The sequence below is a fragment of the Rutilus rutilus genome, assembly GCF_951802725.1.
Source record: "Rutilus rutilus genome assembly, chromosome: 24".
Taxonomy (NCBI): Eukaryota; Metazoa; Chordata; class Actinopteri; order Cypriniformes; family Leuciscidae; genus Rutilus; species Rutilus rutilus.
Genome location: NC_140228.1, coordinates 16,835,787 through 16,851,402, shown reverse-complemented (window position 1 = coordinate 16,851,402; position 15,616 = coordinate 16,835,787). Strand labels below are relative to the sequence as shown.

Here is a 15,616-nt window from a genome sequence, read left to right as displayed (position 1 = left end):
TAAAATCTCTGCGATTTGGATGGATGAATATTTTCAATGTAGCCATAAGTATATTTAACATAATAATTTAGCTACAAAAATTATGTATTATGAAACACGGGAAAGTCTCTTTTTATTGTATGAAACAGATGACATTTCTAGCCTATTAAACTGCATATCATTAATTATCAGAATAAAATGTCAAAATTCTAAACAGTTTTGTAATGTAATGTAATTTGATAGAGAAGAACAGTCTACAGAGACATCTGCTGGTTCATTTAAAATGTGCGCTTCTGATTTATACTTCAACCATGATGAAAATTAATATAGACCTAGTCTATTATAAATATTTACTGTTAAATAAAGCAGTTGAGTAATTTTATTTGAGAGCATTAAATGCAATAATTAGCTTTTTATTTGATTTAAATTGAAAAGTTTTTTTTTTTTTTTGTGCCTATACATTTCATTATTATGAATGTGGATGTGTGTCCTTTAAGAAGTTGGGTACCACCACCACTTGAGGCTGCGCTGTTCAACACACTGACTGTGGCTTAATACCTAGTGAGATGCCTCCCTAGACAGCATTTGTGGGCATCATCTCGCGCTAGCAGGCTCAAGGCGCGATAGAATACGCGGGTACGCGCCTGTGATGGCGCTGCAAGCGCGTAATATGCTCAAAAATGATGCGCGCGCGTAGGATGCATAAACATACCGTCGTAGGCAACTAGGTTTTGAGACACAGCCATCGACTGATAAAATGGCGGTGGAAAACAGCGGCGAATCTCAGGATGAGAAGGAAATCCTTATTAAGAAGGATGCACAGGACAGCGGTGAGGTTGTCGAGAGCACTAAAAACAAAGAGTCCAAACTGATATTGTACCACTGGACTCAGTCATTCAGTTCTCAGAAGGTAAGCGATCCCAAAATTCAACATTACTGGCGTAGACAGCTCAAGAGCATCAGGGTGGATGCAGTCTGTTGTTTTGATTGTGATATTCACATACTTTTAAAGATCTGACATTGTTTGGATTATTCCTCTATTCATATGGCTGTCTCAATTAAACAATTGCTGACTGACAGCATGCATGTTAATTATTCATAAATTATACATTATTAATGATGCATGGCAAGTCTGAAGGCCATGTCAAATTACTGTAATAATTACTGATATATATTATATTAATATGTAATACTGATATTTAACACCTGAATCTCAAATATATTACACAACTATCTCAGAACTTTGGCTAACGTTCTGGCAAGGTTCCCCAGCGGGCACCTTGATATCAATTTGACGTCAAAAGTTAGTCAAGACTTGATCAAGAAACTGCATATCATAAGGTCAGTTTGAAAGGCAATGTCTTCCAATGGTAATTAGGTGAAAAGAGAAAGTTAATAACCACACTGAAATTGCTTGGTGTATATGCAGGCCAATATGTTTGACATTCAGTTTACATCAGATCAGTGTCATTGGATTGGTTTTGACGTCAATTTGATTTGCATATTTTACCTGTTTTTTTTTTTTACGTTGAGTGATGTCTTTTCAACATCAGTTGCCCACAGGGTCTCCTAAAGTTATGAACAAGCATCGTTCCTGTAACGTTGGTATAACATTAATTCAATGTTATCTGGTCTTTAATAATGTTCTCAAAAGGTTGGCACAAAAACATTATTTAGGCTACTAAATTTCATTCATAAGAAGGCTTTTTTTTTTTCTGAAATGTTTTAGTTGGCCGGTCATCTAGCATTTTTTAAATGTTACTGCTTGTTTCAGAATGAACGTTCAAAAGTAACGTTCCCACAATGTTTGCTAAATTATCAAATGAAATGTTTCCTTAACGTTCAAATAACCATAATGGACATTTTGAATATTCAGAGAACATAACGTTTGCAAAAATTTAGTAAAACTTTCTTCGAACAGTTTTCTTCAACAAAATGAGAGTTGGAGTGCAAAATAACTGATATTTCAGTCTTTCTATGGTATAAAATTCTAAAGAAACGGCCCAAAAAATGAACGTAATGTTTCTGTCATAGGTGAGACTGGCAATAGCTGAGAAAGGTCTTCAGTGTGAGGAGTATGATGTGAGTCTGCCTCTGAGTGAACACAATGAGCCCTGGTTTATGCATCTGAACCCCACTGGTGAGGTTCCTGTGCTGGTTCACAATGACAGTGTCATCTGTGACCCCACACAAATCATGGACTATTTGGAGCAGAACTTCTGTGATGGTAAATGCTTAGGATTAGGACTTAATGTTGTGTGTAAAACAGTATTTACATTCCAGAATGCATGAATTAAAGTGTAAATGCCATAAATACTAGAGTACTAAAGGGCATATCATGTTGATTAAACCTCTGATGTAAAATTATTGTAATCACCCAGGGTGTGATGTCACATCCTAATAATGATCATAATAATACTTCTAGGCTATATGTCTGTCTCTTTTATAAGTACCTCTGGAATATTTTTCCCAATTTATATATATATATATATATATATATATATATATATATATATATATATATATATATAATTAATTTTTTAATATTACTTATTTAATTATTAGTAATATAAAAAAAATAATGATATCTACACTACTGGTCAAAAGTTTGGGGAAAAAACTTGCAAAAGTTTTTGAAACAAGGCTGTATTTCTTTGATCAAAAATACAGTAAAAACTGTAATATTGTTAAAGATTATTGGGGCGTAAAGATACCCTATTTTCACGATTCGATACATATCACAAAACTGAACTCACGATACGATATTATTGCGGTACTCCTATGAAGACATATGCTAAAAAGTTAACAAAATATTTACTGTTGATTAAAATGCTAAATTTGATATTTAATTGTGGGTGTAAATGAATAGGCTTGGACTTGGTGCTGATAACCCAGTGCACAGGACAATGGTAACTCCAGAATAAAAAAAAAATATTCATGATTCTGAAGCTGAAAATACAGAATTATTTTAGAGGAATATGCTAGCACTCTGTTACTGACTAGATATATTTAAAATAATGTAGGCCACTTTTTACTGGTAACATAAGCCATTTGGCATTATCACAGGACCCACAAATATTCCCCTATTGCATTATTATACATTATATTCAACATAGTCATTTTAGTACTGACACTAAAACTCTAAAAAAAACTCGCATTTTTTCTCTCACAGTAATTTTTATTTTGGGTGAATTATCCAGGATATATATTGTCACTATCCACGATACATATTGTTGCTTTTTTGTATTGCGATATATTGTTACACCCCTAATTATTACAATTTAAAATAACTGTTTTCTATTTGAATATTTTTTTTAATGGAATTTATTCCTGTGATGTAAAAGATGAATTTTCAACAGCCATTACTCCAGTCTTCAGTGTCACATGATCCTTAAGAAATAAATTCCTTGCAAGAATAAATTAAATTTAAAAATATTCAAAATAGAAAACATTATTTTAATATTCCACATTATTACTGTTTTACTGTATTTTGATAAAAGAAATGCAACCTTGGTGAGCATAAGAGACATAAGAGACCTTAATTTTTTAAAGTACAATCAATTTACATTTTTAAGTACAAGAGCATAAGAGATAAGAGAATCTTAATGATTCCAAACATTTGACCAGTAGTGTATATTTTAAATTAAAATAAACTGTTGGAAATGTTTCTGCTGTTGTTTTAAAGTAAAAAGAAACATTACGTTTTTTTCTTAGTGATTTAAATTCATGCATCAGAGGGTTCAATAAATGAATGAATAAACAAATTAACAGCTGATTTACCATGTGTTAATATCTGTAATTTTTTGCTACTGTGTGTTTATGTTTGTTTTATGTTTGAGCTGCTTTTGCTGTGTTCAGTGCATTTGTCGTCTTAAGGGTGAGCACCTGTCCCGCATTTTGCAGAACAGTCCCGAAATTGGGAGCTTTGTCCCGCATCCTGCGAGTCAAGACGTAATCAGTGTCCCGCATTTCAATTATGTCTGTTATTAAAATTACAAAACCACAATAAGAAATATAATACAAAAAAAAAGTGATTGGCTTTTGCGCAGCCATCATGTTGTAGCTAGAGCGGTAAAATAACCAACCAACGCATTCATTGGTAGGGATTTTTCTGCTGATGACGACTTTGTTAATGACGCAAAGGAACCATCATGGACCTCATCGAAAGTCATTAAATCTAAACTACACCAGCCAGGACAACAAAAACATTCAAGTTCAAGATGCACTGAATCTGGTAAAAACTCCATTTATTATTTACATAGTCTAATAAAGGAAAATAAAGTAGTTGCTACTTAAGAAAATGTATTTTAATATAATATGTGTTTTTTATCTATACTAGCCTGTTATTCAGTTCATTATATTTACCGGTTGTAGACTGAATAGTTCCAGAGTAAATTATTACTTGAACTTGAGTAAATAGAATGCCAGTCACAGAGTCACAATTAACAAAGCTTATTGACGATTTAAACAGTTATCATCCAATGTGATGGCAAATAGGCTTTCCAACTAATGTAAATCAATATTTACATAGTATAATAGTAGTAAATGTATCTCTCACACACGTGTTTTGCATTGCCCTGCAAAATCACATCTACTGTTCTGCAACAGAGCAATAACCAGGTGGTCACCCTAGTCTTCTTTTCATTTGGTTCCATTTATGTTTGCATGCACCTTGTTAAGTTCCGCATGCCAGGGCAGAATTTTGGATAACATGAGAGGCATTGGAGGGTAAGTCAAAATAAGATATTTTCCATTGAGGATAGCAGCTCATGTAGATTGCAGCAACATTTGTGGATCATTTATTTGGATAATGTACTGTATGTTGTTTGTTCTCTGAATCAGAGCACACACCAAAGCTTATCCCAGAAGAGGGAAGCACGTATTATCATCGAGTACAGCATTACAGAGAACTGCTGGACTCCCTGCAGATGGATGCGTACACCCATGGCTGCATCCTCCACCCAGAGATCACCGTAGACTCCCACATTCCAGCTTATGCCACCACTCACATTCGCAGTAAGACGGGGACGCAGCGTAATAACTTCATATGAACATACAGTTTTTGGGTATACTGTGAATTAACTGAGATTTCTGTCTTATAGCACAGATTGGAAACACAGAATCTGAGCTTAAGAAACTAGCAGCAGAGAATCCTGATCTTAAAGACGCTTATATTGCAAAACAGAGGCGCCTGAAGGTAAGTAAACATTCATGCAGTGTTCAGTTTCAATTTTTCATATGATTACCCTCTCTGTTTTTATTCTGCTGAGTATGTGCAATTCATTTTGACTACAATCTTGCTTACGATGCCAAGAAAGTGATTGCTGAGTGTCATAAAATACTATTTATGTGAATCTCTCTAGAGTAAATTGTTTGACCATGATAACATGAAATACCTGAAGAAACTCCTGGATGAACTAGAGAGTGTTCTGGATCAAGTGGAGACGGAGCTGCAGAGGAGGATTGAGGAGACACCAGGTAGTAGAATCTTCTGTTAAACACATTGTAAAAATGTTTTGATGTGGGGACTGTAACGGGGTTCAGATGTTATGGGAAGAAGGAGGCGGGAACCGGCGGACATTCAAACGTATTTAATAAATAAATACACAAATACAAAAATAAAAGTAAAAGCCAGCAGCCCCTCACGGACGACTGCTGGCAACACAAACAGAAACAAAACATGAACTAAAAATCAGGCCTGTCCTCTCTCGCTCTTCACTGTCGTCGCTCCTCCTTTATGCTTCCGCTCCTCCGTGAGAGATGCGAGACCGGTGCGTCGCGCAGGTGTCACTCATTTGCAATCACGCCACCGGCCTCGTGCCGTTCTCCCACGGCCCTCGACCTCGTCCTGCTCGCCACATACCCCCATCGCCCCTCGCAGGCCGGGGGGTACCACCGAGGCTGCGCCTACTCCCCCCCCCCCCCCCCCTCCCCGGGAGGACCGATCACGGCGGCTGCGGTACCTGGGGGTATGGACAGACGAGGCGAGAGTACAGGAGACGGAAGCATGAGGAGCGACAGAGACGAGAGAGGGGAGAGAGGAAAAAAAAAATAAAAAAATCTTTGATCCGGTTCCCGGACACACTGCCGCTCGGCCCTCAACCAGCTGAGAGACTCACTCGCGGTGCCATGCGATGGTACTGGACATCCGTTGGGGGACGGCTCGACGCTCCTCCGCCTCCTGGCGGACGGCGATGGCTCCTCCTGTCGAGGGCAGCCGGCAGCGAGCCTCCCGTCCCCTGCTCCGCCCCCATCATGGCCGACGGCAACAGGCTCCGGCCCACGGCGAACGGGAGCGACTCCTCCGCTCCCTCGCGGATGGCAGCCATCCCTCCTCGACCCAGGAGGACGGCAGCGAGCTCTCCGTCCCACCTGATCTTCTTTCGATCCAGCACCATCGCCTCGGGCAGCAATCGGCGGCCGACGCTCCCTCGTGCTGCCCGACCTCCTCAGCACCGCGATTCCTCCCAGCAGCGAGGGCTCTCCGACAGCGTGTCCCTCCTTCTTCCCGGGTTTCGGCACCAATGTAACGGGGTTCAGATGTTATGGGAAGAAGGAGGCGGGAACCGGCGGACATTCAAACGTATTTAATAAATAAATACACAAATACAAAAATAAAAGTAAAAGCCAGCAGCCCCTCACGGACGACTGCTGGCAACACAAACAGAAACAAAACATGAACTAAAAATCAGGCCTGTCCTCTCTCGCTCTTCACTGTCGTCGCTCCTCCTTTATGCTTCCGCTCCTCCGTGAGAGATGCGAGACCGGTGCGTCGCGCAGGTGTCACTCATTTGCAATCACGCCACCGGCCTCGTGCCGTTCTCCCACGGCCCTCGACCTCGTCCTGCTCGCCACAGGGACATAATAAATGAACTGGTTTTATTCTAAATTAAATTAACATTTACATTTACATTGAATAATTTAGCAGATGCATTTATCCAAAGCGACTTACAAATAAGGAGAGCAATAGAAGCAATCAAAGTAACAACAGGGCAGCAATATGCTAGTGCTGAGACCAGTCACAGTTAGTCTTGCACAGTATACGTAGCAAGTTTTTATTTATTTTTATAAATAGATATAGAATAGTAAGTGTTAGTATTAATGGGTCAAGTGTTGCCTGAAAAAGATGCTTCTTCAGTAGTTTCTTGAAAATGAGTAAAGACTCAGCAGCTCAGGTTGAGTTAGGCAGGTCATCCACCAACAGGGAACCACAAGGCGCCATTCACTTGCAGAGCGCAAGCTTCTGGATGGCACGTAGGTTTGGAGTAATGAGTTTAGGAATAGGGGTGCAGAGCCAGTGGTTGTTCTGTAGGCAAGCATCACTGCCTTGAATTTGATGCGAGCGAATTAGATTTTGGCAACCAGTGCAAGTTTTTGAGGAGAGGTGTGATGTGCGCTCTCTTCGACTCGTTGATGACTACTCTTGCAGCAGCATTCTGGATCAATTGCAGAGGTTTGACAGTACACGCTGGAAGGCCTGCCAAGAGATCATTACAATAGTCCAGTCTGGATAGAACAAGAGCTTGGACAAGGAGATGTGTAGCTTTCTAGGAAGGGCCTGATCTTCCTAATGTTGTATAAGGCAAATCTGCAGGACGGGGAAGTTCTAGCAATGTGGTCTGTGAAATTCAACTATTCATCAATCACAACTCCAAGGTTCCTGGCTGTCCTAGATGGAGTTATGGTTGACGAACCCAGCTGAATGAAGAAGTTGTGATGGAGTGTTGGGTTGGCCGGGACCACAAGCAAGCCGGGACTTCATCCTGCAAGAAATGTCTGTCAGGCAGGCTGAGATGGGAGCAGCTACTGTCGGATCATCTGGTTGGAATGAGAGGTAGAGTTGTGTGTACTCAGCATAGCAGTGATAGGAAAAGCTATGTTTCTGATTGACCGATCCTAGTGATGACATGTAGATGGAGAAGAGAAGTGGTCCAAGCACTGAGCCCTGAGGCACCCCCGTGGCTAGATGTTGTGAATTAGACACTTCCACCCTCCACAACACCCTGACGGACCTACCTGAGAGGTAAGACTTGAATCATTGAAGTGCGGTTCCTGAGATGCCCTTTGTCTTGAGGGTTGAAAGGAGGATCTGTGTCAAAAGTAGCAGACAGATCCAGCAAGATGAGTACTGAGGATTTGGAAGCTACTTATTCCAGTCTCAGAGTGGGGTTACCCGAGCCTGCTTAAATGCTGTGGGAAAGGTACCAGTGTGAAGAGAGGTGTTGATGATATGAGTGAGTGCGGGTACAACTGAAAAAGAAATGGCTTGAAGGAGGTGAGTGGGGATAGGATCAAGCGGACAGGTAGTAGGGTGATTAGAAAGGAGTTAGGAGACTTCTGCCTCTGATAGCGGAGAGAAGGAGGGGAGAGTGTGTGTGTTAACTGTTAAGATGTGTGTGTGTGTCAAATTGTGGTGTGGAAAAGAATGTGGCAAAGTCGTCAGCTGTTAGGGTTGATGAAGGAGGGGGAGGAGGAGGGTTAAGAAGAGAGGAGAAGGTATTGAAAAGCATGCGAGAATCAGAAGAATTGTTCATTTTGTTGTGGTAGTAAGTCATTTTAGCAGTAGTGACATTAGCAGAGAAGCAAGAGAGGACAACTTGGGGCAGGGGCAGATGAAAGGGGGCAGAAGTTGTCTAAGCAGGATGTTAAAGTGGAGAGTATCAGTTGCACTGTTAGTATCTAGTTATGAGTGATGAGGACTGATTAGGGGGAGGAAGTGTGGATGAGGCCAAAGAGGACAGGCGGGAGGGTGAGAGTAAGTGTAGGTTACGCCGAATGGTGACCTGTGGAGGAGTGTGTGTTGTGTCCTGAGCGAGGTTGAGGCTAAGAGTGAGGAGGAAGTGATCTGAGGTGTGCAGTGGAGTGACCAGCATTTGGTCAGTGGAGCAATAGCGTGTATAAATACGGTCCAATTGGTTACCTGATTTTTGAGTAGATACTCGCTTGAGGTCAAATGAGGCAAGCCGAGTCTGAGGTTTTTCTAGGTGGATGTTGAAGTCTTCAAGAACTAGCAGAGGTGTACCATCCTCAGGGAAGGATGAGAGTAACACATCCAACTCCTCCAAGGAATTGCCAAGCAGTTCTGTCTTCGCAAGTAATTCATTAATTATTTTCTAAACAAACAATCTGGCTGGGAGAAAATATATATATATTATTTTCGTTTTTAGCACATCGTTGTCATGTAAACGTATCCTACATTATTGGAGAAGTATCACCAATCAGTATCCCCATCAGAAAATAGATGACTAGGGAATTTCCATTTTATGCCGACTTTATTTCTTTTAGCTTTTTAAACTTCTCATCTCTCTCTAGAAGAGGGCAGTCAGCAGGCTTGGCTCTGTGGCGAGTTCTTCAGCATTGCGGACGTTTCCCTCGCTGTCACCCTTCATCGCCTCAAGTTCCTGGGCCTGTCCCGTCGGTACTGGGGAAATGGGACTCGGGTCAACCTGGAGACATATTATGAGCGTGTCCTGAACCGGCCGACATTCCGCAGAGTGCTTGGCCAAGTCAATAACATCCTCATATCTGCTGTGCTGCCCACCGCATTCAGGGTGGCAAAGAAAAAGGCTCCAGCCTTTGTTGGTGCCACTTTATTGATTGGGTTGATTGGGGGTGCCACTTACCTGGCTTTCAATTATTTTAAAAAGAGACTTATTGTGTCTTGAGACATCTATTGGAACTCATTCAACATTGTTCTGTCTTAACCTGTGTATAATTATTGTCACAATTGGCTCATATATACTGTAACAGTTTGATGATTGTTGCACAAGAAGCACTTTTCTGAAGCAAATCAGCTTTTTTTTTTTTTAAGTGATATGTTCATTAAACTGACTTACATGGTTTCAGTTCTTGCTGTAAGTCCTTCATGGCCAGTATGTGCTTTATGCTAAAATTTCTTTGTAAATGTCTGCTCGCAATTACAGAAAAAAATAAATCCCAGATTTCCAAGCATCAGGCTTGTAAAATCCATATACTAAAAAATTTGTATTATTAGGATGAGAGTTTGTGACTGTTCTGCACAAGTTTCATTCGTTCATGCTTTTCACTTGATAAGTCAAAGGATTTACAATACTATATACAAACCTAATTTCTCTGCACAGGAAAGACAAATATAATAAAGCCTATTTCTCAGTTATGCAAGTGTCTGGTTTACAGTAATTATAGAATGTTTTGTTTGAAATCAGTAGGCCTACTGCATCAAAGTTTAAGCTAAACAGAAGTATTCCTCTCCTATGTCCCCTTTTAATATATATATATACAGTATATATATATCTGTCTGGTGCCATAGATCCATGTTGTGTAGGACCACAAACACCATGAGGTGGCAGTGTTGCCATTTTATTGTTAAGCAGTAAAGAGGATGTTATAGCGACCTCTGACTGAGTTGCCTGAGATAAAGAAATCTTGCATTCAGCAACTGATCATCATGCAACTCACCCATTCCTATTTCTCAACTGATTGGACTTGACATCTTGCTCTTTAGTTGCCAGTTGCAGTAATTTGCTGAAGTCTTTATCTTCTAAAACGTAAGACATGATTTCCCATTGCGTTAATTCAGGTATCCAAATCACTGTCGGGTGTGGTTATGACTTATAAATATTGCAAATGTCATCATATTAATGTGTTCTGGCCAGATGTAAGAAACATCTGGATAATTCACACAGAGTTCACATTTACAATGTGGCCCATTAGGTTGCCATAAAAGAAATGAGTCTGGAAAAGCAGAGTCTCTTCTTCTATGAATACACAAAGTGTCTTGGCGAGTATTTTATAAGCTTCAGGCTTTGTGCGTGCCCTTTTGCTGACGTGGTGCACTTGTTTGAACTATTTCCCATTCTAAGTGTATATTTATTCTAAGACTAGTTTTATCTCAACAAAAAGAAAACGTTGAAATTCAACACCACTTCCTTAGTGTCAAAACACACTTGACTTGTTTGACCATAATCTGTATGATCTATTGTGTTGCTCACACAACAGTTGCTTTTAAGTAGCCATAAAGTTGAAGAACTGTTGAATTTATAGGGGTAAACCAGGTTATATTTAAATCCCTTGAAAACGGCAAAGATTCACTTTCATGGAACTGACCAAGTGTGCGATTTATATTCACTTCAGACTGATTAACTTGTAATCAAGGGCCTAATGGCTTTATAAATAAATCTAAAATATGGTTAATATTTGGCCATCTCAATTCCCTAGACAGTCCATGACCAATTGAAGCGTCTTAAACTTGGCCGGGAATGTCTGAAACATCTGTCCTGCTTATCTTTAAGGAGGAGCCAAGGCTTGCCCTACCCTTGAAGAAGGAAAACTCTGATCAGACAGACTGTAATAAGACGAAAGAGAACAGAGGAGGAGAAAGGGAGGATTTTGGCCTTGGGTATAAGGTAAATATCGTCCCACACAGCTCAATGTGGAGTGGCAGAGATCCCGGTCTCCAAACGGGTGGGGTGGATGGAAACTTCCAAGGTGCTTTTTCTCGCCAGTCCATCTTTGCGGCCCGAGTGTCGTGCAGGAGAAAGACAGATGCTAGGGAGTGGGCAGAGAATCCAGTTTCCATGGACACGCATGATATACACTCCTGAGTGCTTCGCAAGACCCCTAGAAATATTGCTTCATGTGGCTCTGTCTGTTGTCTGTCATTGGCACAAGAATTTATGCTTGATGTTCTTACCATAGACTCACCGTTCAACGGCCTTCTCCACTGCTATTCTCAGAATATGATGTCAGCTGTTTAAGTTACAGCTTTCATACCTAAACTGTGAAATTTGTCTGTTGGCCAAACCACTGCACTGACATTCTGCCCAATCGGTTTTGCAAATGTACCAAGCCCAAAGGGTGATTAGTATCACACTGAGGTAATTTGACTGACCTTGCCACCACTTGGCTTGCATACAGACATCCCTTTTTCATAATTCTGGCTGCCAGCGGCGTGGGTGCAGCTGCATTAATGTGCACTAAGCACTATAGTAAACTGCATGTTTTTTTTTTTCTTCTTCCCGAAACCAGTTCAGCGCAAATCCTGCCCTGCAACCAATTTCATTGGGTAATGTTAGGGTGTGGGGTAGGGTTAGGGTTTAGTATTTGTTGTAGCATTGTGTAGGCATTCAGCACTGTGATTGACTTGACCAATGAAATCTTTAGAATCGGCTGCAGTTTGCGCGGAACTGGTTTGGGAAAAGAAAAATCATGCTAGACAAACCCCTCTGATAGTGCAAGTGGGTTATGGGGAGCCACAGAATAATCATTTGATAAATCAGTAAATCAAAAGTCAATTTTAGCAATCAATTATAAATGTGAATAAGTAGATTAAAAAAGCAATTAGTAAAACAACAGCATTAATTCAATTTAAATAATATTGAATTTATTCAATATTCAATATAAAATTGTAATATTTTTAAGATGTGATTATATCGTTATGTTTTTATTATAATGTACTTTATTAAAAAATAATATACAATAATATTATTTTTTATTGTATTGTATTTTTAATGTGTTATAATTTAATTATATTCTTAATTATCTTAAGATTCTTAATAAGAATCTTATTTCTTAATATTCTTTTATTTTTTTATATGTGATTATATAATTATTTTAACTGTATTACAGTTTTAATACATGATTATTTAATTATATTTTTAATGAAAGTAATAAAATAATGACCACACCTTCAATTTCAGTGGAAATCAATAAAATGTCAATAGATAATAAAAATAATTAAAAAAAAAACATTATTTTAAATTGCTTAATTGAATATTGCAAATTGATAATTATTTTTTGTCTTCCATATGTTTATAATTGACTGGTCAACTGATTTATCGTTAAATCAGGTAAATCTTAGTTAACGTGAACTAAGAATAAACAATACTGCAGCATTTATTAATCGTAATGTTAATTTGAACATTTACAAATACATTCAAATCAAAAGTTGCATTTGTTAACATTAGTCAATGCACTGTGAAGTAACATGAACAAACAATGAACAGCTGGATTTTTATTAACTAATATTAACAAAGATTGATATAAATGGTAACAAATGTATTGCTCATTGTTAGTTCATGTTAGTTAATACATTTACTAATGTTTACCAATGAGACCGAATTATCAATTTCTCAGTTGATTTACTGATTTATCAAATGATTTTGGTCCCTAATAGCGAGTGACGTTGAAGCATTTCGAAGTAAAAATGAAAATGTTTTTCAGTCACATTTGGTGTCATTACACATTCTCCTCAGGCTCAAAGAGAAAGACAATTTCCCCCATCAAAAGACATTCTCAGAAAACTTGCCCATCTTCCCGAAATGTCTTTCAGGGTCTGTTTTATGGTATTTACTGATTGGGCTGCTTGGTTCCTGTTGTTGACACGAGTGTTAGAATGGCCCCCCTGCAAGTTTGAACATCGTAACTTCATGATGAAACCTGCTGCGTTCATCCATCTGTACATGTGCTCCTCAAATATTTAAACAATCACTGCATAAATACAAGCACGCCGGAGAGCCAAGTCACCGCTGCTGGGTCTGTGCACTGTAAAGCCTACTTACTGAGCCAAGCTAAGCATACCAGCTCATTTTAAACCCTTAATTAATTTTCTGAATGTGCAGAAATGAACTTGTTGCCTCCCATGAAAAAAGCCACTGCTTCAATTTGGATAGTATGATCCCTCCTCATTGTTTTAAAATACCAGCTCTTTTTTCCTTTTTACTGTGAAAATTACATCTTATATAAAGCCAATATTTGGGACCACACATTATTATTGGTATATTCAGGCTTTTGTGCTTTCTTGTTGACATGAGTAAAAATTCTTAACATAACTAGAGCTGGGAATTGGATAGCTTTGGTCAAAACTGTCACAAAGCAATGAAATACTACATATTTTAAATGTCTATAAATTACAAAAATGAAACCATAACCATATAAAACATATTTTCCCATTTAAACAAGAGTGGACCACATATAGGCCTACTCGAAATCTCAAAACTCAATTTTAAACAATTGTTTTTGAGCCAATGTGACTAAACAAATGGCAGAAAGAAAATAACCCATAAGGGGTTTGTGGAGTTTGTATTATTGTATTGTGTGTAAGTTATGTGTAAAAAATAATACCATTAAACAGTTTTTGTTTTTTTAAGTATAATGATAATCATTTTTTAATGTATACTGTAAAAAGGTAATGAGAACATGTTTTACATTGCTTTAACTCATCAAAACAATTTAAACAAGAGTCAACTAATTTAAGTCACTTTAATGTCATTTAAGTTGAAATGACTTAAACATCCAAGTTAAATGAACTTAAAAATTCACAGTGTACGAATACAGTTTTTTTTCAATTACATTAAGAAAAAAAACCATAATACAACATTAATACATATAATAGTCCTATAAAATCAGTTCTATTTTAAAAGGTTAATATTAGTACTTAAAAAAATCAGTTCTTCAAGTAAAAATAAAATAAAAAAGATGCCACAGAGGTTCTAATGACAAAAACAGTTTGAGAACCACTGGATTAGAGGATTTGTCTGCAAGTTATTGTCTTATTTGAGAGACTCCAGTGTGTGACTGACTGACCGATATGATGGACATTCTTTTCTCAAATGCTCTCAAATCTCTGTATTGTGAGTTTGCTTTGAGCCAAGCCAGTGCTTGGTCTCATGCTCCGGTTGGGTCTCTGTGTCTCCTCTCACCAGCCTGTGAATACTCATGTGTTTGCTACACAAATATGCCAAGACCATCAGTGTCCAACAGCTTTGATCTATAGCGTCTCAGGCCCTGAGTAGATACTTAAACAGGCAAATGTGAACTCAACATCTTAATGAATGCAAAGGCTAAAGGAAAAGGCTTATTTTTTTATTTACTTATATATATTATTACTGGGAACAAGGAGTTGACTTTAAAGTAAAAATTATATTAGATAGGAGAAGTATTGCATTATGATGTCCAACTCATTTCTTGTAAATAAAAAACACTTTCTTTTCTGCTACGTCCTGTACCCTGACCTTACAGAATTACCTTTTGATCCCATCCCAAATGCGTCCTAGGCCCTTCTAGTCATCCTTCGAGTCCACACTTTTGGAAATGTAATGTTCTGTAGAGTCTCTTAAGTGCAAGCTTGGCAAAACCACAGATTGTGACTGCAAAGGGAGCGCCTCATGAGCACCTTTCAAAATCATAAAATGACAAATGGGACACCCTCATGGACTTCACAGAACTCTGAAAGAAAGAGAGTTCACATTATGTACAGCATCTGGGTAAGGACCTTCGAAAACCACATTCAACATGATCGTTAACTGTAAAACACACTGGAATAAATAAAAAATAACAATGAATAAATAGGCTAAATTTAAAATTAAAATTAAGTTTTAGTAATTTTGTTATGTGTTTTTGTCATTTTTTATTAGTTCAAGTTTTTTTTTTGTTTTTTTTTATTATTATTTATATATTTACTTATATATCAATATTTTATTTAATTTCAGCTTTGTTCGAATTAAAGAAAATGATTTTTAATATAGTACAATATAGGACTGTCGTTAATGACGTCACATGCAGGTGGTGAAGTACTTGGTGAATAACTTCTATAATAAATCGATAGTATTTAATCGAAAAACTTTAATTTTTTAATCACATTTACAAACAGAGTTTCCTC

General features: G+C 38.2%; 1 protein-coding gene across 1 annotated transcript; it reads left to right on the top strand.

The window, feature by feature from the left end:
- The first annotated feature begins 494 nt into the window (after positions 1 to 494).
- Positions 495 to 10,113, top strand: gdap1 (ganglioside induced differentiation associated protein 1). The gene is made up of 6 exons (XM_084399031.1): positions 495 to 889; positions 2,014 to 2,206; positions 4,822 to 4,995; positions 5,082 to 5,176; positions 5,343 to 5,457; positions 9,292 to 10,113. The coding sequence occupies exons 1-6, from the start codon at positions 737 to 739 to the stop codon at positions 9,642 to 9,644; spliced, it is 1,083 nt and encodes a 360-aa protein (XP_084255157.1). The 5' UTR covers positions 495 to 736; the 3' UTR covers positions 9,645 to 10,113.
- The last annotated feature ends 5,503 nt before the right edge of the window (positions 10,114 to 15,616 follow it).

Bases quoted from the DNA above. Each gene is read 5' to 3' on its own strand.
- gdap1 (XM_084399031.1), top strand. From the start codon at position 737: ATGGCGGTGGAAAACAGCGGCGAATCTCAGGATGAGAAGGAAATCCTT. The intron at 4,996-5,081 runs GTAAGACGGGGA...TCTGTCTTATAG, and splicing joins TGCCACCACTCACATTCGCA to CACAGATTGGAAACACAGAA. The intron at 5,458-9,291 runs GTAGTAGAATCT...ATCTCTCTCTAG, and splicing joins GAGGATTGAGGAGACACCAG to AAGAGGGCAGTCAGCAGGCT.